Source organism: Galleria mellonella, unplaced genomic scaffold (assembly GCF_026898425.1).
Source record: "Galleria mellonella isolate WM207_F2 unplaced genomic scaffold, CSIRO_AGI_GalMel_v1 utg35, whole genome shotgun sequence".
NCBI lineage: Eukaryota > Metazoa > Arthropoda > Insecta > Lepidoptera > Pyralidae > Galleria > Galleria mellonella.
The window spans coordinates 3,466,818-3,491,771 of record NW_026442082.1 but is presented as its reverse complement, the minus strand read 5'-3'; the positions used below and the strand labels follow the sequence as shown (position 1 = coordinate 3,491,771).

Genomic DNA, 24,954 nt, shown 5'->3' with positions numbered 1-24,954 from the left:
GTCAAAGGAAACCAGAAATGGAAATTGGAAATATATGTATATTATCGAAAGGAACTTGGAAGACTGGGACCGTGGAGGGAAGCCAAAAGGAAACAATAAAGATACGTTTCAATTTCGAATTTGGAAAATAATAATATACAAATTATAAATAGTATATGTGGCCAGTATTCCACAATTATGAAGCAAAAACATATTGGAATTGATTCAATCGTTCTCAAGTAACAATGTTAATAACTAACGGCATTTAACTTTTACTAATGTAATCTATTATGTGTAAATGTAATATAAGTTTACTATTGTAATCTTTTGGAGGAAACAATAAAGAGTATCTATCTATTTATCTATCTATCTAATATAGGTTTGTTGTCCTTACTTTTCGTTATGTAAACTAACATTATAAAAAAAAAATATGATCATTTGTCGGCAATTGAAACACAGCTGCTGAAAGTCTTCGTACAGTACCTCTTTGGTTATCCGTTTTTTGGTCATAGAAAGGAAAAAACTATATTCATTGCGTTTTTCCGTTAATAATACTCATAATATATTACCTTTTCTATTACAGAAGGCGAGCATGTCTCAATGAAATGCGGTCTTTGGTGTTTATTTGGAATGTTAGTCTTCATTGTGGTCGAGAAACTGTTCGCTACAGTCGAAGAAGATGAGGAGGACGATGAACACAAGCACAAACAGAACGGCTCGATAAAGCAGATAGAAATAGAAGAGATCGAGAAGCTGCTAGAAGTGGAGAGGAAACAACGGGGTATAGGAAAGAGGGAGTCCATATGCGGTAGCAATGGAAAAGTGACCGCGAAACAGTTGTACGATTCTTGCGTTTTCAACAATAACACCTCAGGTTAGTAATAATTGTGAGCTCTGTTACATTCATCGTTACCGTTATATCAGCCTTTAACTGTCCACTGTTGAACATAAGACTCCCCTTGGAGGGTTTTGCCAGTAATGGCCGTGCTTGCCAGGCAGATTGGCCACCGCAGTTAGGCTTTGAAGATGTTTAAAGAGGGACGCTGCTGCCCATCCCTCGCCCTCCTTAGTCCCCTCTTACGACACGCTTTCCCGTGCGTGTCGTAAGGGTGGCTTATTGTATACCGGTACCTCACGGCCAAACATTGCCATTAGCTTAAGATTCCAAAGCCTCAAATTTCAGAAATAGTTGCTTTGTAAAAATAGAGAAAAGCATATGAATAAAAGAGACGTACATATATATAGAATGGGATAGAACAATGTCCATATGTCATACACTGTTAATTTTTATCGATATTTAGTTATTTTGTCGAAGTCCTTGTGTTACGTATATTGTGTTTTGTTACCTTAATCGCCTGTTATGACATTCTAAGGATTAAAGAAGTTGCATTCCTACTTCGTCAGCATTTAAAGAACATATCTTTAATCAAAACTTTAACAGGTGAGGCTGTATGCTGCAGCGCTAGGTTAGCGGGCGGGGCAAATGGGGCGCGGGGTACGGGGGGTCCGGGCAGCCGCTGGATGGGCCGCTGTCTGCTGCGAGAGGCGCGAGAGAAAGCGCTGCACGCATCCAAAGAAAAGAGCGGGAAAAAGCATGTTAGTAACATTCTTTCTTATTTTTTTTTTAAATTTAGTTTTGACTGTACAGTATATTAAAATATTGGAAATATAATGCGTATTATTGAAATCTATTTAATTGATTGTTTCTTGTCATAGACATATTCATCTTCATTTCCGTTTATAATATCACTACTTATAAAATGTGTTAAATTAATTTTAAATTCGCTTCCCTATGTTATTTGGTGAACTGCATTTTTTTTATCAAAATTAGTGATAAATACAACAAGAAGTTCATATTCTTGAAGAAAGATCGTTTTGATCCTTGGAGCCGGATGTGAATTAGTGACTTTCTAAACTTGAAGTGCACGTTCACGTTGCAGGTAGCTGGCTACTTAAATCTGATGGCGAATTCCATAGACAACTTCACCCACGGCCTGGCCGTCGGCGGTTCCTTCTTGGTCGGATTCAGGGTCGGCCTCCTCACCACATTCGCTATACTTGGTAAGAGAAACCAGTTAGATACTATTACATCTCACCATTCATATTGTGATGATAATTTACTCATTTGTTTCCGCTTATTTGTCCACGTGAGCGGTTTGGTTGGCATGAATGTTTGACGTGAATTTACAGGGTACAGAGGAATAACACCTGAGTCCTCAGGAATGGCAACACATGGGGGGTATCATGGACGAAACAGTATACTCTGTTATGTCCATGGTGCTGCTCATGTCTAAAGGCGACGATTACCACTGTCCATAAGGTGGGCCGTCAGCTTGTTTGTCATTCTAAATTGTATAAAAAAACATGAATAAAAAATAGCCTATGTCCTTGAACCTAAAAATTCCATGAATGTAAAATTTCATGAGACACCAAGCGGGAACAAACAAACTTACTTCCTCATTTATGGTGTTAGTAAAATTGCACTCAATAATACTGTAATTAAACCAGCAAACATTGTTTTTGCACGCTATCGCCATCTACTGGATTCATTTTGGAATTGGAATAAAAATTATCCTGGCTCTCAAGTTGAAATAAACAATGCCTTTGGAGATTTGTAGATGCCAATGGATTTGGGTAATTAGCGTGAACGAAAATTGTAAATAGTCAAACACAACTGCTTCACGGTTGAAACACGAATGGGACAGAGGTACCCAAGCAATCGACTTTTGTACAAAGTCTGCCTCTGATATTTTGACATGGGCCTTTATATATTGCAGTACATGAGATTCCGCACGAAGTGGGCGACTTCGCTATCCTGCTGAAGAGCGGATTCTCGCGGTGGGAAGCAGCGAAGGCGCAGTTGGTATGTCGCCATATTAGACTTACATCCTAGCTGACCAGATAAATATTGTTTTGCAACTCTACTGGGTACATGGTTTTTTATCGAGATAGAAACTTCTATCTATCAATTGAAGACATAAATTGATGGTGTTATGGTGTGTGATTGTGTATTGGTGTTATGGTGTTACATTTTTGGATTTTCGCTATTCCATGAATGTTAAATTTTTTAATCGCTTTTCGAAATTAAATTTTCGAATTTGAATCGCTGTTGTGGAATTGCTATAGTTTTTTTTTTTATGGGTGAAAATGGAATGGTAACCTCGCCTGCGCTAACGGAATACGCTGGCGGAGCACCAGTGAAGGGTGATAGATGAGAATGAAAACAGGCCAGTTAGCCCATCATGATGTATTCATCAGGAATTAACTATGATAGTTTCCAGGGGGAACCGCGAGGCTGGCGACCTGGTTGGGTATATTGCTAGCAATGGGATTCTCAGTCTCCATTACTAACAATCCCTTTCCCCCCGGAAGTGCTATAGTTAGTATGCATTAACATAACTTATATTTATATGCGATTTAATATAACGTGTGAATGACGAAATATTGTATTTATTTATTTATTTATTTAATACTTTATTGTACACATTAGTTATAAAAATATGATAGAGGTAAACAAAAGTACAAAGGCGAGCTTAACTCTGATAGAGTTTTCTTCCAGCAAACCCAAAGTGGAAAGGAGCATCAATGTCAGCGGATACAGGAGTGTACAATTTTTAAAAAGACAAAACTAAATTAATTACATTATATTTTATTTTACAAATACACACACATATATATATATATATATATATATATATATATATATATATATATATATATATATATATTGCACTACAAATTTGTATCTATAACCTTAAGACAATAGGAGTAATGCTGTAGTGATAGAATTTGTATCATGTATATTTTTAAGTTTCTTTTTTTTTTAATTCAGGCCACAGCATCAGCGGGTCTGGTCGGCGCTATGACAGCGGTGATTTGCAGCGGGGCCAGTAATGCCATAGGTAGCATTTCCTTTCCTCATTCTTGATATTATAGCGTGGCAACCACTAGCAAATCACTTATGAGGGAGGCTGATATAATGATGACGATACTTTTACTACTGTAGAGGGAGACTTTGTACATAAGTCAATTGCTTGGGTACCTCTGTCCCATTCGTGTTTCAGCCATGAAGCAGTTGTATTTGCATGGCAGTGTTTCGGTTTGAAGGGTGGGATATGGCGTGAATTAACTGGGTACAGAGGAATAACACCTGAGTCCTCAGGAATGGCAACGCATGGGGGGGGGGGTATCATGGGCGAAACAGTATACTCTGTTATGTCCATGATACTGCTCATGTCTATAGGCGACGGTTATCACTTTCCATCAGGTGGGCTGTCAGCTTGTTTGTCATTCTAAGTTGTATAAAAAAAAAAACTATATTTCGCTATTTACATTGAATATTTCGATTTCTTATTAATTTTATTTAAAGAGAAAAATCTACGAAATTTCTTTCAACCTTGGTGTTCTCTTCATTAATTATATTCAAATAATACAAAGCAAATTTTATTAAGATCGTATAAGGTGGTCATTTTAATCCAAAGCTGGATAGATAAAAAAAAACTTGTTTACCATTCTCACTTGTATAACAAAACACGTAACTAATCTTTAAAAAAATCCTGTCATCAACAGAAGCGAAGACGTCGTGGATAGCTCCGTTCACAGCGGGCGGGTTCCTGCATATAGCGCTGGTGACCGTGCTGCCCGAGCTGCAGAGGGAGCGCGACCGCATGCAGTCGCTGCGGCACCTCGCCGCGCTGTTTCTGGGCGTCGCGCTCATGGCCGCCATGACATATTACTGTGGGTAGACACCGTAGCAGGCCAAATATGTCCGCCTTAAGGAGTGCCCACACCGAAATTACTATTTGTGGAGCAAGTGATTGACCTGTAGTTACTATTTGTGGAGCAAGTGTTTGACTTGTAGTTACTATTTGTGGAGCAAGCGTTTCACCTGTGGTTACTATTTGTGGAGCAAGTGTTTCACTTGTAGTTACTATTTGTGGAGCAACTGTTGTTGTCACTGAAGTTGTTATTCGTGTGTAAAAAATATAATATTAGTTAGCACTATTGATTGTCACCAATCAACACTTAAAAACGTTGCTCTAACGTAATTTCGGTGTGGATAGAACTTTATCATTATATGCGGGTAGACAAACCATCAAAGCCAAGGTTAGGACATATTTTTTAATTATACACTTCACGTTGTAGCAAGGTACAAGTGACAAGTCACTAAAACTACAATATATATATATATATATATATATATATATATATATATATATATATATATATATATATATATATATATATATATATATACTTGTGGGATTCAACAAATTTGTTGGTGAAAAAATACTAATTATTTGATTGATTGACACCAAATATCTCACTAAATATTTGTAAAATGTGTATTGTCGCACGCGCAATGTTACAGTGAGCAGTACATAACGTGTATATTTAAATACTATATATAACAGACGTTTAAATGTCTATAAATTTGTGATTATATCACGAATAAATTTATATTTTGTTTAAATATAAATTTATTATACAAAAAATTTAATGTACATACTATATTTATTACTACGAACATAGTAAGTTCATTAAATTCTCGTTATCTAGTTATATATGTAAATATTTTAAAAATTATGAGCATAAGTTTTAAAAAAAATATTATGTATATTTTAATACGTAGATATCAGTTTACGAAACTTCCAATACGGGTTAATTATATAGATATTGAAACAATGCCGATTTTGAAATGTCATTTTTCAATCTATCCTAATATAATTTTGAAAAAATACATTTCAGAATCAGTCCCAAATGTTTGTTTTCCATTAAAAAATAAAATAGAAAAATAAGAAAAAAATAATTAACATTCGTGGGGATGTTCAAGTATTACGTACAAATCTTCAAAAAAGGCGTTAACCTTTTTTGAAGATTTGATGTAACGCGCTGTAACATTTCTCTATACCCCCCTCCGCCCCCTACTTCTCCCTAGGCGTTACGTAACACCTAAGTGACTATTATTACCTACAAGTACACTATCAAATATTGTTACTTAAAACAAAACAAAAATATATTAAAAAAAATATAACAATACAGTCGAGGGATTGCCTGTAAAACATAAACATAAGCAGTCGCCAACTTTGGAGAGTTTAATTCCCTAATTATTTATTTAATTATTAAAAAAAAGTTATTTAACGCATTGTTCGATTCCGATTACAAGACACCCCCCCCCCCCCCCACTCCTACAAATTACTTTACGTAGTACTTGAACTTCCCCTGTTCTGCATGTGGTGCTTGAATTTGTTAAATATTCACTAGCAAAATGGACAACCGGCTCAATTGCTTCAACTCATGTTATTTTCATATAATATTAAATGCAGATGATACGAAAGGTTGCTATATAGATCACGTGACCTCGCATTTTGTATGGAAAAAGTAATTACTAATTAGTATTGCAACAAACTTGTTTAGTTTCATTAATTTTTTATTTAATAACTTCTTTAATACCAGGGTTGTTTTTTTTATACCACTGAGGTGGCAAACAAGCATACGGCCCACCTGATGGTAAGCGGTTACCGTAGCCTATGAACGCCTGCAATACCAGAGGTATTACGCGCGCGTTGCCGACCCTGAAGAAACCTCTTTACCCCCTTTTGAAGAACCCCATGCTGTAGTCTCTTGGGAAAACCTCGGCAGGAAGCTCATTCCATAACCTGAGTGTTCGTGGGAGAAAACATCTCTGAAAAGGGTTGATAATATACTTATTAATTCTATTATCTATCTACTATTCTACTATTAATATTCTACTATTACTACTACTATCTATGATTTTTCCATAGTATATTTTTTATAATAATTTTTTTTCGTTATCTTAACGTCGCTGAGACGATTTTGAATATTTATTAATATTCATATTTTCAAATAATTCATTCTCATTTCAAGCGCCATTATAAAATGAAAAAAAAAGTTAATTTGCGAATGTTGTAATTTTCGACAAAGAAAAGTTCAAATTGCAAAACGTCAAAGTTTCTAGTTTGTCTCTACCGATAAATCTATTTGCCGTTTGGTTCAAAGTACGTTAATATTCGATAGTAGCTAAACACTAGTAAGTTGCTACGATACCGCTGCGAATTTTGTTACTAAATCATAGAGGGGGTCGAGTATGCTGTGCCCATTACAGAATTATCAGGGACTTGTAGGCTATTATTCCAACCTATTTCAAACCTACGTAGTTGTAAAAAAATAAATAGTGACGTCCTTGACAATCTTCTTGTGATGAATGAGAATGAAAACAGGCCAGTTAGACCATCATGATGAATTCATCAGGAATTAACCATGATAGTTTCCAGGGGGAACTGCGAGGAGGTCGACCTGGTTGGGTATATTGCTAGCAACGGGATTCTCAGTCTCCATTACTAACAATCCCTTTCCCCCTCTTTCCCCGCTATATATTGTAGTTACAATAATATATAAAGGCCCAATAACGGATATATTAAACATCGATTTTTCCATATATAACATCGAAATACAAAATGACAAACCCGATTGAAATGATTATGTATATTGGTTAGAATCAGTACGAGCTATATCGAAATGGGTGATGACCTTTTTTCCATCATTAATGTCCGCAGGAACCCAATGTAGATATCGGCACAGTATCAATGTTACCCATGCCTACTAATGACTAGCCGTAAAGTTAATTAAAAAAAAATTTAATTCTTAATTTGAACTGTGCAACAATTTGAAAATGGCGACATTCGTAACGTAACGTTGAAGAGTATTAGTATTATAAAATCAAATATTAGACTGTGAATGTTTAGACATAGACTATGGATACAAAGAGGTACTTTACGTATTTTTTTTATTATTAAGTATATAAGAATAATCGCTCAGAAACCATGTATATAATGTATAACAATGCATGCTAGGTGCTTAATTAACTTAAATCACGTAATTTACTAAGGATATTACAGTAATACATTTGACATTATGTAGCATCTAGTTTTATATGAGGTATATAAAACACGCGTACCCCGTAAACGTTCTTTTGCTCCCTACCGCCATCTACCGGCTCCATTTTTCTTATCTAGATAAAAATTATTCTAAAGCCACGGCGACATACACTAACACTTTGTATGTTGGCTTAGACCCAGTGACCCTGAGGTTGTGGCCTCCGGAATTAAAGCTGAAGGGTAGTGGGGTTCGCCCCGACGCCCCTATCTCACCCGCTATATATACTCTTTATGCGGGAAACGAGACCATTGATTGATTAAAGATATTTTAGCTTTAATATTGGAGCAAACATTACGATTTTTTATAAAATTTCTTTAAACTCAATTGATTAATTTTTATTTTAGATATTAGCTTAAAGGTGCATCGTGACACAGAATTTTTATGTATTAAGATTAATTCTGTGCCAATAAAGTTTATACATAAAATATATGTAGGTATAAGCCAAACATAAAATAGTGACGTTGAGGCATTAACTACCACTTGTTAAGTATAAATTTTCAAGTTTGCGATCGCCGTTAGGTTTTGATGTTTTAACCCTTCTTTGCATGATTTTTTTATTGGTGAAATAATTCAAAGTAATATAATTAATTCATGTTCAAAATTAAAGTAAATATTGTTAAAAAAATAAATTTGACAGCTACGTTTTTTTTTTCTGCAGTGGACATTAAAAAGGTATCCAGACACGATCAACTTAAAATGAACTTGTTCTTTTATATAATTTTTGGGCATTCAATGTTATGATGGAAATTTCGACCATTATGCAAAGAAGGGTTAAGAGGGATCCTGCTGCCCATCTCTCGACTATTAAGCTCCCTTAGTCGCCTCTTACAACACCCTCAAACGACGGGATAGCCAATTCTATGGTGGGACTACACGATGAATTGTATGCCATGAAACCAAAAAATATCGCTTACGAAAATAATTTAAAGGAAATATATAATTTTTAATATTTTTGTGTTTATATTTCACTAACTGTAGTGAATGCACCTATGACGCCTATAAAATCAAAGGCAGCTAGATGCCATAAAATCTATTTCATTTTCACTCTGTACTCAAATATAGAGGGAGTTCTATTAATTAAAATTCAAATTATTACTAATATTTTTCAATCTGGTTTAAAATATAGACTTTAACTTTATATAAAATCAACATTCTATATGTAGCACTAAAAATTTTGCTGAACTAATATTATACTATTTAATGAGGGTTGAGCGCTGTTGCCTGAGATACAGGTTTTATAACCTAGTTCAGAGACAGGTGTTTAGGCTGATCCAAATGTACAAATGAATTCGTACCTACTTTTACTGTAATTTCCAGTGCTGAGTTTATTACAGTCATGGTTATGCAATAAAGTTATTATTATTATTATTATACAATATTGTTCCATATCCTTGACAAAATATTAGTTTCCTGAAATTGTAGTTTCCTGAACATTTGACAGATTTAGCTGTCTTTGATTTTATAGATTTCCTATCTATTTCAATGTGCTTGACTAAGAAACGTCCAAACGTCTATAAAAACTTTCACATTTATATTATAAGTATAATAATTTTATATTTCAACGTTTGTTTTATCGTATTTTAATATGAGTATAAAAGCAATTGTAATATTTACCAAAATCATGTACAAAATTCATTTTAGAAAATAGTCATATAATTTGCAAATGACTCTGGATTGTAAAAGAATCTGTGAGATACAGATTAAAAAATAAAAAAAAATTAACTTTTTGTCTATTGCCCACCAAAGCGGAGCTGAGACATAATATGGACTAAATAATGACATATTTTTTTTTTATATTCACATTCAATATCCTTATAATGACTATGTCAACTTGATAAAGATCCTTCTTTATTATCAAAACAGTTCCTGTTTTTTTTTTTTTTTTTTAAGTGGAAGGGACTGGTTGACCAAAACGAAACAGCTGATTCAGATGAATGGTCTGAATCAGATGGCAGATTATTTTTTCAAAGGAAATATTTTTCTTAGTTTTGACGCCGCGCAATGTATTTGAAATTTTACGATCCACACGACGCGTAATACTTACACTGCCCGATCCATGGCGCTTCTTCGTAGGTAGTTTCAAACGCTCGTATCGGTGACTTTACACTACTGATTCCGCGCGTCGCTGTAGAATTATAATACAAATTTTACATTGTTGTTTTTAGGTATTTCATAGTATTTCACTATAAAATATTATTATTTATTTATATTATTACTTAATATCATAGATTAAATGATTTTAAATAAAAAAAATAAATAAAACAGTTCAGAACAGCAACAGTTCAGGTCTGAATTCATTCAGTTTTTGTCAACCTGTATATTTATTTGCCCCTTGCACCCTGTATATTTATATGCTTTATTTACATAAATATAAAAATACTACCTAGTATCCAGCCCCTGTAGACAAGGTACTAACGGATCTATCGATAGAATAGAAACACATGAGAAAGAACAAGATAGTCGCACGTCGTCATGTCATTCTATCTCATATATTCGCTAGCGATAACGATTCTATCAATCGATTCGTTTATATATTTATTTATTTATTCTTTATTGCACAATAAAACTTTGTACAAGTGGCGAGCTTAATGCCATATGGCATTCTCTATCAGCTAACCATTAGGTAAAAACATTAAGCGTATGAAGGCAGAGGTGGTGAAAAATATGTGACATAATTATAGTAAGATACTGAAATAATTATACATAAGAAATACACATTTAATACATAAACATTACTTATAATACATATAGTTAAACTAATATATACTTTGTCCAGGGGGCTGATTTGGTTTGATGAGCGATGGGCTATTATGTAATAAGTGTATAGTTAGTCGATAGTACAACCTCCACTCTATTGTGATAGTTTCCCGTAATATTTAGTTTGTAAATAGTAAGTGAATTTATATTTTACTTCAATATTAGTCACTTATTAAATATTTCAAGTTATTATATTCACATTTTTACATATAGAACTTTTTGCATTTCATTTTATTAAGAACAAATGTTTATGTAAGTTGCTTAGCAAAATATTTTATTTATTTTTATTCAGTTTAAATGTTTAAATAAATAATTAAATAATATTTTGTGTTTGTTGTTAAAATTAATATATTTGTCTTTGTATAAACATAAAATGTTTATATTATAAAGGATTGAACTGCAATTTTTGAAATTATACTTTGCTAAGCAACGTGTGTGTAGAGATTATAGATATAATGTATTGTGATAAAATATGCCATTTACGAGTATTCTAAGTCGTTAATTATTTCACGACAATGTAAAAAAAAATCTATTTTAAGAGAAAAATGTTAAAATCAATAAAAATATTTGAGGTATGTTGTGTATTTTTTTTTTACTATGTTTAGATTTTACACACAAGGTGTTTTATATTGGAGTTTTAATACTGGCTGTTGACACTGAGGTTTTTTTAGAACAATGTATTATTTTTATGTTTGTTCTATGTTAGATTTTTATGAGACATGTATTTTTTCACTAAACTTATTATTTTATATCATAAATACATATACGTTTTATTACTGCATCCTGCTATTTACAATAGGTTATGGGCCCAGTACGCTTCCACTGCAACATTTTATGCCAAAATTAATCCTATATTTGACTTATTAGATCACAGAAATATGGTCATGTCAATGCTACGTTCATTACAACGTCAGCGGAAGTCAGCGATCATCAAATATATCTAACTACCCTATTGGATATTTTTTTTAATGGATGATAATGGAATGGTAATCCCGCTTTCGCTAACGATATGCGCTGGCGGGGCACCAGTGGGGGGTGATAGGTGAGAATGAAAAGGCAGGTCAGTTAGCCCATCGTGATGAATATACCTGGAATACAAAGTGGACCACGTGGAGGTCAACCTGATAGGGTATATTGCTAGAATGCGATTCTCTGAGTTTTATAATACTGTGAATGTTTAATTTCCTGTGAATGTGAGCTTATATTATATATATATATATATATATATATATATATATATGTTGCGAAATTTCTCCGATGACCTTCGCAATAAAGTAGTCGGCATGTGAATAAGTTTAATTGAAATAAAATAAATTTGTTCCTACATAAAAATCATGTGTTGTTATATATATATATATATATATATATATATATATATATATATATATATATATATATATATATATATAGTTATTAATTTATATATTATTTTTTACGTTATTATTAGGTACGTGACGAAACAAAATAAAAGATATTAGGTAGTTATTAGATTTATTTTTCAAATTCTCAATGCAACATTTTTTATGATTATGACACAATGAGAATATTAAAAACTATACAGAATAGACTTAAGAATGTAAGAGAATAGTGCAACCTATATAATTTTACATGAGCTTTTAAAGCAAAAAATGCAATCCCCTGAAGCAAAAATATGGAAAAAATTTTAATTTTGCAATAACTTGTAAATTTACCGTAATTGTTTATGCCATAATTAAAAAAAAAATTTGTAAATATAATACTGGAAAAAACCTCACAGGATTGCCACATTGCGCCAAATTGTAAATGTGAATAAAATTAGGTTAGATGAATATTTGAATTATGCAATCAAAAGGTGGTCTCTTAACACCAGACGATGCCACGTAGTAGAACCAGCCAATATTTTTTTTGTTGTGAATTGATAGCATTCGACTATAAATACTAAGAATTCATTTTCACTGTTTAAGAGAGATTCCTAAGCAATAAATTCATAGTGAATAAACAATATAAAACCTTACCATATTAATCGAACACTTCTAACCTTTTTGAATGTAAGTTTAAATATTTTAATCACGTCACAACACTCAAAAGCCGTCGTCGTTTACCGATTTTTAAATACACGTTCCATTCTACGCAGTATTTTTGTTCGTTCTTATCACATTACGCTATCGATCAATGATCAAGGAATGAAACAATGTAAAGAATTACATCAAAAATATCTCGTTTGGGGACGTCCATTAATTACGTGATATTTTTTTTAATTATACTCCCTCCACCTTGGTTATACGAGATGTAGTAGTACTAACCCCCCTCCCCCCCTTCGCCCTCTAATGCCATTATAAGTTATTTATTTAATATACTGAAACATTTGGCATAATTTCATGTGAATTCATCAAATTCCTCCCATTTAACTGCGTAATTATTGGACGCCCTACAGAAATTTCTTGGAACAATAGCCGGTGATATAGTAACTACAATAAACGAGTATATACAAGTGTATGCGTATATAGGATCGTTCACATGACGTACACTTTTTCGATACTCTTCATCGAGAACACCTCCTTGGTCTTTGGACACACAATAGAGCCCAGTTTCACCATCTCTTTTATGGCCTGTAAAGGTAAAATAAAAAGTTGTTAATTATACTTAATAATATAGTGACTATTACTAATATAATAATTATATAATAGTACGAATAAAAAAATAAAAATAGTATCAGGAAAACATGACCGGAAGAACCGACAAACGATGGGGAAGAAAAGTTCTTGAGTGACGAACCTGTATGAGCAAACACAGTGTAGAATATTAATTTTCATTGTATTTTTTCTTAATAGGTGAAAAGGAAATATGAACCCCGTCTGTGTTTTTTTTTGATGGGTAAAAATGGTATGGTAACCTCGCCTGCGCTAACGGTATACGCTCGCGGAGCACCAGTGAAGGGTGATAGATGGGAATGAAAACAGGCCAGTTAGCCCATCATGATGAATTCATCAGGAATTAACCATGATAGTTTCCAGGGAGAACCGCGAGGAGGTCGATTTGGTTGGGTATATTGCTAGCAATGGGATTCTCAGTCTCTATTATTAACAATCCCTTTCCCCCCAATCTCGTCTGTGTTATCGGTATACTTTTGCGGGACATCAGTGATAGATGATAGGTGATGATGCAGGAAGGCCAGTTGACCCATCGTGAAGAAGCCCAAAAGATTTAACCACAGTAGTTTCTAGGGAGGAGGGAGGGAGTAGTTCCATACAGGCCCATCTCATAGTGTATACTGATATAAATGAAGTTGTTAAAACCTATTCCTAACAATTCTTTTCCTCCTTAATTGTTAAACTTACATTTGAGTCGTTAGATATAAACTGTAAGCAGTAGATACCTTCTCTCCGTAGACCTGTCCGTTGGGCAACACCATGGGCTGGTTGTGCTCGTTGAGCGGCAGGTTGGTGATGCGGCACACGAGCCGCGAGTGGCTGCAGTGCGCGTGAGGCAGTTCCCGCGCCAGGGCATCCAGCGGCGGCTGGCACGCCGGACATGCAGACACCTGCACACATACGAACATACGAATGTAATAAATTGCAACAATATGATGACAATATATAGGAGATATTTAAAAAATATAAATATAATCTATATATATGATGTATGGTTCCTTTCTCGTGAGTGTCCTAAAAGGCGACTAAGGAGGGCGAAGGGTGAGCTGCCATCACCAAAAGCCTACGGTTGCCAATCCGCCTGCTAAAATGGCAATTACTGGCAAAATTCGAAGGGGATGGCTTATTTTTAGTATTTTTTATTTTTTTATTTGATGGGTGAAAATGGTATGGTAACCCCGCCTGCGCTAACGGGATACGCTGGCGGAGCACCAGTGAAGGGAGATAGATGAGAATGAAAACAGGCCAGTTAGCCCATCATGATGAATTACGAACCAACCATGATAGTTTCCAAAGAGAACTACGAGGAGGTCGACCTGGCTGGGTATATTACTAGCAATAGGATTCTCAGTCTCCATTACTAACAATCCCTCCCCCCCCCCCCCCTCTGATAAGTTTCTTCCGGAGGGCACCAGTAAGTGGTCCAGCCCCTGCAGACGAGTGCGTGAGCTGGCACGAGACATGGTCGCGTGGCGGCGTACCTTGGTGGCGTCGTTGTAGCACTGCGGCGTGTTGAGCGCGGCGAGCCCGAGCTGCAGCGCGACGGGCAGCGCGGGCAGCCGCTGCGGGTGCAGCAGGCGCGCGTGCTCCCAGCGGAACTGCCGCACCAGCGCCGCCCAGCGCTGCGCCGACAGCAGCGAGCGGTACGGCTCCACCTCTGCACCATACACCATACACCATACACCACATACATTACTAAGAACCCAGAGGTCTGCACTCTGCGTTTATAACAATAATACATCGTATTACAACCTGCTCATCCGTATGTTTTTTTTTTATACAACTTAGAATGGCAAACAAGCTGACGGCCCACCTGATGGAAAGTGGTAACCGTCGCCTATAGACATGAGCAGTACCGTGGACATAACAGTACACACACATACTGTTTCGCCCATGATACCCCCCATGCGTTGTCATTCCTGAGGACTCAGATGTTATTATTCTGTACTCTGTAAATTCACGCCATATCCCACCCTTCAAACCGAAACACAGCCATGCAAACACAACTGCTTTACGATTGAAACACGAATCGGACAAAGGTACCCAAGCAAACAACGTTTGTACAAAGTCTCCCTCTAGTAACGAATATTAGTAATAATTTGAATTTTAATTAATACAACTCCCTCTATATTTGAGTACAGAGTGAAAATGAAATCGATTTTACGGTGTTTAGCTGCCTTTGATTTTATTTTATTTTATTTTATTTCAATAGGTACACATTACAGAGAATTAACATAGTTACATTAATTTATAAACTACAATTATGTTTTGTTCAAGCTAATAAATATATATATATATATATATATATATATATATATATATTTTTTTTTTTTTTATAGGCCTCAAGTAAGCATGATCATTTGCCCCATGTTATAAGAAAAAAAAAATTATAATAATACCTGTATCCTTTGGGAAGGCGAGCATGCCCATGCAGTGCTGTATGTCCTGCAGTTGCCCTTCCTCGTAGGTGGAGAAGTGTTTCTTGGCGTAGCGGACCGCCTCCAACCGTTTGTCTTCGCGGACTAGCTCGATGAACTCCTGGAGACAACATACGATGTTTCGATAACTTCAACACAATTTTTTTTTATACAACTTAGAATGGCAAACATGCTGACGACCCACCTGATGGAAAGTGGTAACCGTCGCCTATAGACATGAGCAGTACTATGGACATAACAGAATACACTATTTTGCCCATAATACCCCCAATGCGTTGCCGTTATGGCTCAGGTGTTATTCCTCTGTACCCAGTAAATTCACGCCATATCCCACCCTTCAAACCGAAACACAGTTATGCAAACACAACTGCTTCACGGTAGAAACACGAATAGGACAGAGGTGCCAAGCAAACGACTTTTGTATAAAGTCTCCCTCTGAAATGATGATATTTAAAAAATAATTTTAGCCATAAGGAGCCTTTACCGTCCACGTAAAGATTCTATGATATAAATTATACACATTCCAGAGGGGGACAGGAATTGTTAGTAATGAGATCCATCAAACCCATTACTAGCAATATACTCTAACTGTTCGACCTCCACGCGGTTCCCCCTGGAAACCATCGTGGTTGATTTTTGATGAATTCATCAGGACGGATCAACTGACCTGCTTCATCTTCACCTATCATCCCTCACTGGTGTTCCGCCAGCGTATTCCGATAGCGCATTACCTGTATCCGTATCTTGAACTCCATGTTGGAGTTCAACTTCCTCAGTTTGGACTTGTTGTCCGCACACCACTGCAGGCAGCGCGCCGTTCGCTGCTGGCGTAATTCCGCCTCTACCTCCGCCGCCGCTGCGTAGATATCTGCGAAGAGATATATATTTTGTCAATTTACTTGAAAAAGAAGGTTCTTTGGTTGTGGTCATAACAATATAATAAAAAAAACGACTGAAGTCGTTTTTTTTATTGTGGACAACAAATATTTGAATAGGTGAAAATTGAATGGTCACCTTGCCTGCGCTATCGGTATACGGTATACCAGTGAGAGCCGACAAGTGAGTAAAAATAAAAATATATAAAAAAAAGGTCGGTTTGCTAAGTAGACAGTAACACATTACTACTAATAATAATAATATAAAACGACATCGTTTCCTGCTGTCTGTACCTATGTATGCTTAGATCTTTAAAACTATGCAACGAATTTTAATGCGGTCTTTTTTAATAGATAGAGTGATTCGAGAGGAAGGTTTATATGTATAATACATGCATAGTATAGTAGAGAAACACTGATAATTTTAGAAGTTTCTAACGGGCTGGCAGCGCTATTTAACATCAGCATTGCACCCGTGCGAAGCCGGGGCTGATCGCTAATTAAAAGGTAGTGAAATTACTGGATAAAAACTCTAGGAATCAAAACATGAAGATGTAGTTGTTTTAGGTTAATAAGCAAGAACGATTAGCTTTATCTATTTACATATATTATATACAGAGGGTATTTACAAAAAATATATGCAGAGAGGAAAATAGCAAAACCGTAATTGGAGTGCGGGAGACGAGCGATCAAGACAGAGAGTATGACAACGAAAATGTATGTAAGATGAAACGTCGCTGTCATATCTATTCAGCTAAATGATTGAAATATCTATGTACAATTTTATTTTACTGAATGATAATGGAATGGTAACCCCGTCTTCGCTATCGGTATACACTGGCGGGGCACCAGTGAGTGATGATAGGTGAGGATGACGTAGATTAGTTAGCCCATCGTGACAAATTCACTAATGATTCGAATACAATGATTTCCAGGGGGAACCGCGAGGAGGTCGACCTGATAGAGTATATTGCTAGTAATAGGGTTACTAATCCCCATTTCTAACAATCCCTTCCCCCCTGTACAATTGAATTACCCTACTTGATGATATTTACAAGTGGCCAAGATATGAATATTGTTAATATTTATTTACATACGCTACAAGGATTTTCTTTACTTTATAAAGTGCTAGTAAGTTTCATTTTAGTTAGACTATATATAAATTTAAGCTTTAATGCACAGTAAAATTATATTTACATTTGGCGGATTTAACACCGGACGGTGTTCTCTACCAGTCAACTATTGGGCAAACCGAGAAATAAGTAGGTGGTGCATTATTGAATAGAGATATGTGTATATATATATATATATATATATTTGTCCGTAACCTTTAGTAAATATTAATAGAAAATAATCACGAATCTGCTACAACAATGTAGCATGGACTTTGCAATGAATTCAAACTATATTTAGCTTTAGATCACAAGATTACGGTGTTGGCTAGTTAAGTGTTTAGTTTTTTTTAATGGGTGATAATGTAATGGAAACCCTGCCTACGCTATCAGTATACGCTGGCTGGATACCAGTGGAGGATAATAGGGACCGATGAAAGTAGGTTAATTAGCCCATCGTGACGAATTGCACTATAATTAACCATGATGGTTTCTAGGGGGAACCACGTGGAGGTCGACCTGAAAGGGTGTATTGCTGGCAATGGGTCAGTTAGACCCATTAACAATCCCGTACATATTTCGCCATACATTGGCGTGTAAATGTTGGATCCTTAATACTATTTTTATTTATTTTATTATGTTATTTATATTATATTATATTATCTGTAGTTTCGGTATAAACACTCAACGGAAGCAGCTATTAATAGATGGATTTTCCACTAATCTGTAATCGTCATTTGTGTGCTTAATGTACCCTGTCTCTTACCAACATTGGTGAGGTCCCTGAGGGAGCGAGCGTCGGCCAGTTTATTCGCCGAGTCGTAGTACCCGTTTCTTAAGAAGTAGTCGACGAGCATTCGGTCGAGACGCACCTTGCGCCATTGGTTTAGAGCCGTCTGAAATAGAAAATGAAATTATTTTAGAGGGACTTAAGGCAAGTGGGAGACCATTGGCTTCTTTAGGATTATTTTTCGAGGGGGGGGGGGGAGTAGGTGCTTTAAAGAAAGACGTATACCTACGTATTTTCGCATACTGGAACGGGCACCGGATGATTCTAGAGTGGGCATGGCCTATCCTGCCCCGTCTTACACATGCCTATATGAAAGTCGCACTTATGTTTCAGTTTGAAAGGTGAAATGTTTTGATTGTGATAAACTGGCTATACCTATTACAGAGCTTTGCCAGAATGAATTAGGATAGAAAGTATCATATATATTAATTTAACTAACTCCTGAAACACAGGTTTTTTCATACCTATCTCGGGAGTTAGGGACTTCAAATTATGTTGTAACAAAGAGTGAAATAAAGATTATTTATTATTATTATTATTAATTTACCCCCTTATTTGTTTTTTTAGCTATTTATTACACCACTTAAAGAATAATACAAAACCTTATGAAGTAAAAGGCGGTCTTATCTCTAAAGCAATCTTTTCCAGACAACCTTTGGGTAGAGAAAAGAAAAAAGACGATAGCTATTTGGCGCAAGAAGTGTATTATTATTCATAAAAATTACAACATCCTACAAACCTATTTTAACTATTACAGTCTTTCAAATTGAGAAATAAGTGCATAAGAAAAGGACAAAAAACTCCAATAGTTAAAAAAGGTTTATAAGAGGGTTTGACGCTTTTAAGAAAAAGGAGGGTAGGCTATAGTTAAGCTGTACATCAAATATTATTAAAATGTATTCAGCTGCTCATATTTGAGTAATAAATATTCAAATATTCTTACAACTTTCATGTTTATAATGTTAGTACACAGTCATACTATCAAGTCATCTAATGGACATGTGTACACAGAGCAAGGCTTGAGACATGCCAAAAGCATTGGACCGCTGCTTGTTCCTTACACTGTGGTATTAGTATTAAATATAGAATACACAAATCTTAAACCATACATACTCTAACTTGCGGTGTGCTTGGTTCAGTGATGGAATGCGCGTGCTCCTTTAAATGTTCCAGCCGTTTTTTGCACACCATCGCCGCCTGTAGCTCCTCGTTTATAGCCTCAGATGCTTTGCGCTTCATCGTCGTAAGTTTCTCCACCTGAGAGTGAAAATAATGTAACAAAACAGAATTAGAATGAGTCTTATTGAAAAAAAAAAAAACAAAATTTTTGAAATGGAGTGTCATTTCATGTTCTGTGTTCATATTCTGTGATATCCCTGGTGCTGTTCATATGTATAGGTGATAGTTACTACTTTTTGTTACTTGAGCCCTTAGCTTATCCTAAATTAAAAAAAAATGTTAAATTTATCATTACTAGAGTAATCTACAGACCACATGACAATAAATATAGTGACTGTAAACTATAAAAAATAGATATTAAAGTTGTAATCATGACTTGAACACATACCATTCCTCCTAGTAAGGAATCAATTTCTCCAGTAGTAGTTTGCTTTCTGGTGGCACTTTCGAGCTCGCAACCGGCGCTGCCCACCTGCCTCGCTTCTACATCGAGGACACGTTGAGCATTACGGTAGCGCTTGTTGAAGACTTCATATGGAACCTGTACAGATTGACTGTCTCATACAGGAGCGTACAAATGGTAATTGTACTGATTAATGTTTTATATACAATTGCATGTTTAGATTGGCCACTTCATACAAGAATGTATAAATGTTGTACTTTAATACTATCTACTATATATATATATATATATATGGAGGATAGAGAAAATTAGCTGAAAGATTGAATTAGTAATGAGGAGGTCTTGCTTAGCATTAAGAAAAAGAGAGAAATTATAAGAGGTTTTGAGGTCAGAAGGAAAAAAATGTTGAGACACTTGATACAATATGACGATCTTATGAACATTATAATAGAAGGAAGGAGAGGAAGAGGAGAACCAAAGCATAGTTACATCAGGCAGATCAAGGAAGGAGTTGGTGTCATGTTGTATCAAGAGGTGAAGAGACTTACAGAAAATCATAGTGAGTAGCAAGAGTTCCACTAACAAGTGCCCAGCTCTTAAATAGGATAGAGAGATAGGTACTTACTATACATAGAAACACTCAGATTAATACAAATAGTCAGTTATGAATACATTGAAATATAATAATTAATTAATTTTTGATTACCTCCTTATTGATAAAAACACTTATATTTAAACATTCTATTACTATTACAATGTTTTGTCACTTCCTTTTAAATTAGAAATTAAGCAGAAGAGAAAAAGACAAAACATTTCAAAGTTTACGAGATGTAGGATGTACTTATGAATAAGGAAGTTAGTATTTTGAATGAACACTATCTAAACAAAGTTTAATAAAACTATGTCTCTGTGAATAAATATAGTTTAATTGTTATAATCCTTATTAATATTATGTGAAAATGAGTTTGTAAACATATGTTTGTTAATAGCTTAGGCAATCACTACGAAGTTTGGTTTTTGTACACATACTATGCGGAATGAAGAAGGATATAGGCATTAAGCTTACCATATGTACAGATTTTATTGTGCAATAAAGAATAAATAAATAAATGTAGGTTACTTTTTATCCTAGTTATTATGTTTAATCCTGGTTACATGAATAATGTTGCAGGTAAAAATTTGTAATATTTATTTGTAAATTTATATATCAAAATCTGCAATATATTGCAATTTTGTAAATAAAATATTGTAATTTTTTTTATTTATTTAATTTAAATACATTTTAATGTTAATAAGACAGATTTTCTTTTGTTTAGACAATAACATATGATAGATATGTATTTGCAGTAACATGTCTTGATCACATGTTCATAGCAAGTTTAACTTTTTTGTAGTATGACAGTTTTTGACAACCTGTCTGTGGCAATGTAATGATTTTATTTTAAAGTGATTTTTATTACAAATCTATTTTAATTAAATGTTTCTTTTAATAAAATTTTTAATTGTATGTAAGCATTGCATATTAATTGCTTATTTCTATATTGTATAAATTATTGTTGTTTAAATAAACTGTTGTTCTATAGATGGATCTTTATCCAAAAAACTATAATAAGAAATGTGGGTGTGAACATATTATACCTAATACGACGTGACATTAAAAAATGATTCTATGTTATCTATCTACCCTAAGGGATAAATTTACAAGAATCCAGTGAATAAATAAAAACCACATGCGTGGCAATAAGAAATTCACGATAATCGCATTAATAATAATTAAAACAAAGACAATACGAAGAAATATGGAGTAAGCATTTGTTTAACAAATTAAATTCATTTAAATACCTTCAGTGTTGCGTGCTCAAGAGACTTCAACTCGTTCATGTTTTAATCGTAATTGAAATGTTTAATTGTATCGTCAGTATGCAATGCTCCCCCAAACGTGGTTACCTTACGAAATTGATCAAATGAAAACAAAACTCAGCTGATTGTACGGCCATTGGTAATTTGGTAGTCGTCATAGTTCTCGTTTACATCATCCAATAGCTAACATATATACTAACGTAGATAGAGAGAGAGAGAGATCTTTGTCTATGGCGTAACTAATACACAGAACACAATAGCAAAAGAATAAAGATTAGGTAGAAGTGACACTCCAGCCAATTAAATAGTAATAATACCAAAAGAAGGCGAGAAATGAATTCGCTTTACGCTTTGTGCGCCACTCAGAGAGTATGTTTAACCCATTTGTGAGAACCAATTAACGGCTTACTTTGTAATTTATTTTCTTTTTAAAAGAGGATACTGATTGATTAATTGTCATTTAAATTTAGAAACTTGAAATATTGCACATAAATTCTTTATATAGTAAAGGTGAATAATAAGACAAGCATTTTAAAGGAGCAACCCTTAAAGGGGTAAAACGGAGAATGATATTTTGTGTAGAATTGTATTAGTTTAGAAATTGGCCATGTGAAATTTTAAATCTCATAATTAACTCTTAGGCTCATAATTTAAAACAAAAATTAATATGTTTACGGCCTTTTGAAAAATTTACCTCTAAAGGGCTGAAATAATATGGGGATTTGTTATAATTAAAGCTAGAATTATAAAACTTTAGCTGTAGACTAGATTAAATTATCTTATCTTGATCTTAGAAATAAAAAAAGGGACTGCCAAATACTTGGTATAAGTAAGCGTCTTGTGGGATGTATATATTGATTTTCAAGCTATTGATCGTCTACGGCAACATTTTTCTTGGAGCGCAAAGGATAATACTTCGATATCGGTATCGATAACCCATTCTTTACTTACTTTGGCAGATACTATTCATGCTCGCCATTCTCCGAAAAATGTAAGTGATTAATTACCTACAAATTAGATAGGTTAATACTATAATAGGTAAATAATCAGACAGAAAAAGTATGTAGGCATTATCTTTAATGCAATTGTAACTTTGAGTAATGTTTATCGAAATATTTCTGTTCAATATCATTATGACAAACCTGCGACGTTGTTAAAGCCATACATGATCCTGTTTTTAGAGTTCTTGTAAGGATAGGATAAAAAAAAAATAGCATAGAGCCATAGACAAAGAAATTATTGTCCATGCGTTTTGTCGGCGCGTCAGCGCGTCACTTTCGTTACGCAAATCCGCCATTTTGTACGTAGCTGGCGGTCTATGCTGGCGGTGCTTCAAGGTTTACTTTTTTGGATTAGTGTTTGATACACCGAAAAACTATATACTCCGTAGATAATTCATTTAATATTGACTGTGGACAGATTAGACTGCTTTGTGTAATAATTTTGCTGCTTTTCTTGTGGAATCGTGTTTTGTGTGTGCCCTATAATTGGAGCGCGTGGCTGGACACTCTTTGTTGTTGGATTCAGCCTATTTACGGTGAGTTTCCTATGTATTTACACACATAGTAACTGTTATTAGAGGGTTAAGAAGTTGGTTAATAGTTTTATCGCTTTATTTGATACACGGGAATAGTAATTCGCGAGTTTGTCATAGCGTCGTAGCGGTAGCATGTAGCGGCGCGGTGCTGTGATGCGATGGCTGACGGGCGACATTATTCTCGCGGTACCGACGCCGACGCGTCACATTTTGGGTGCGTAAGAAACGTGTTGGTTGTGATCTGACTTTCTAGAAGGTAGTTCTACGTTATTGTACCATGATATGCCATAATATGGACAACCGTTGACCTACTTTCAAATGTTTGGATAATTGAGTGTGACGCAGTTGTCCTGTGATTCTTAGTTAAATGTCATAAAATTTTTTGTTTGCGGTATAGGTTAAAAATTACTTTTGTGTCAGCAAATGTGTGGTATGTAACTACGCAACTTATGCAGAGAAATCCACTACTTACCAAGGTATTATTTCTTATAACCTCAAATTAAAATTTTATTAATGTTTTTTTTTGTAGATAATTAATAAATTTTGTTATTTGTATATTATATGACAATTATGATAAATTTAGCAAAATTAAAACTACTAATAGAGCACTAGGTTAATTTTCTTCTATTCCTATCATCATTTCCAAAGGATTCTATGCCCCTTTATTCTATGAGAATTAGTAGATCTCTACATATGTCTGTCATCCTTCTGAGTGGTCCCACTGTATCTGAGTAATTGTGTCTGTTGGAAAAGTGATTAAATGATAAGCAATAAAACAAAACTTAGTTAAAAATTATAATTATTAAAATATTTAAATATAAAATGCAGAAACTTTGTATTTTTCGAGAATAACTTTATTTCATCAAATATCTTGGAATTATTTGAAGTTTTTATCTGCAGTTTAGGTGGTAGCAGATTTAGGTATACAGCACATTATGGAAAACCCTACAGGATACTTTTTTTTTATTTAAATATTAAATATTATATAGTTTATGTCACCCGCTGATAATGCAGCTTTTTATAAAGTAAAAGAATTTTTATAATTAATTAAAAAGTTTTTTGAGTTTATCAAATAAAAAAGATCAATTTTTCTTAGCATAGATAGAGTTTATTATTAGTTCATAAATGTTATTTCATCTTTGTAATATCTTAAGTTTGTTAATTCATGCCTTTGGGATTATCCCACCAAATCTCATGCATGGTTTACTAGCACAGATTTTGTGTGAATAAAACATTGTCTATTAAAGTTAAATAGTTTAATTTTAATGATATAAAACCAATTTATTTTGCTAGAATGTAGGTAATTTTTGGATAAAAGAGGTTTACATTGCATATTAAAACTATATTAAAATTAAACTTTATTTAGTGGGTAAGTAGTCTGATATGAAAAATCATATTGTTATGTTTCAAAGTAATTAAAACAGTTACTAGTTAA

At 34.4% G+C, this 24,954-nt stretch overlaps 3 protein-coding genes across 6 annotated transcripts in view; 2 read left to right on the top strand and 1 right to left on the bottom strand.

Annotated features, from left to right (window-relative positions):
* Nucleotides 1-11,270, top strand: part of LOC113514493 (zinc transporter ZIP13 homolog) — a 28,458-nt gene extending 17,188 nt beyond the window's left edge. Inside the window, exons 3-8 of the mRNA XM_052896868.1 lie at nucleotides 563-853; nucleotides 1,421-1,575; nucleotides 1,920-2,040; nucleotides 2,757-2,842; nucleotides 3,812-3,881; nucleotides 4,549-11,270. Coding sequence (XP_052752828.1) covers nucleotides 563-853; nucleotides 1,421-1,575; nucleotides 1,920-2,040; nucleotides 2,757-2,842; nucleotides 3,812-3,881; nucleotides 4,549-4,724 — 899 coding nt within the window. The 3' untranslated portion in view covers nucleotides 4,725-11,270. The remainder of the gene's footprint in view (nucleotides 1-562; nucleotides 854-1,420; nucleotides 1,576-1,919; nucleotides 2,041-2,756; nucleotides 2,843-3,811; nucleotides 3,882-4,548) is intronic.
* Nucleotides 11,271-12,169: 899 nt separating this feature from the next.
* On the bottom strand, nucleotides 12,170-22,168 carry LOC113514260 (E3 ubiquitin-protein transferase MAEA). Its single transcript, XM_052896867.1, has 9 exons — nucleotides 21,965-22,168; nucleotides 20,108-20,260; nucleotides 19,654-19,797; nucleotides 18,517-18,646; nucleotides 16,495-16,631; nucleotides 15,725-15,863; nucleotides 14,807-14,982; nucleotides 14,051-14,215; nucleotides 12,170-13,283 (listed from the first exon to the last, which is right to left on the bottom strand). Exons 1-9 carry the CDS (start codon nucleotides 22,001-22,003, stop codon nucleotides 13,188-13,190), a joined length of 1,179 nt encoding a protein of 392 aa, XP_052752827.1. The 5' UTR covers nucleotides 22,004-22,168; the 3' UTR covers nucleotides 12,170-13,187.
* Nucleotides 22,169-23,255: 1,087 nt separating this feature from the next.
* LOC113514391 (C-terminal-binding protein) overlaps nucleotides 23,256-24,954 on the top strand; it is a 109,071-nt gene continuing 107,372 nt past the window's right edge. For 3 of the 4 annotated variants that reach the window (XM_026898473.3, XM_026898472.3, XM_026898469.3), the window contains exon 1: nucleotides 23,256-23,519. The gene's annotated coding sequence lies outside the window, so the exon portion shown is untranslated. Of the gene's footprint in view, nucleotides 23,520-23,732; nucleotides 23,996-24,954 lie in introns of those variants that run through there. The other variant, XM_026898471.3, reaches the window with a different exon arrangement.

Bases quoted from the DNA above. Each gene is read 5' to 3' on its own strand.
- LOC113514260 (XM_052896867.1), bottom strand. From the start codon at position 22,003: ATGAACGAGTTGAAGTCTCTTGAGCACGCAACACTGAAG. The intron at 18,647-19,653 runs GTATGTATGGTT...TTTCTATTTCAG, and splicing joins CAAGCACACCGCAAGTTAGA to ACGGCTCTAAACCAATGGCG. The intron at 16,632-18,516 runs GTAAGAGACAGG...ATCTCTTCGCAG, and splicing joins CAGGGACCTCACCAATGTTG to ATATCTACGCAGCGGCGGCG.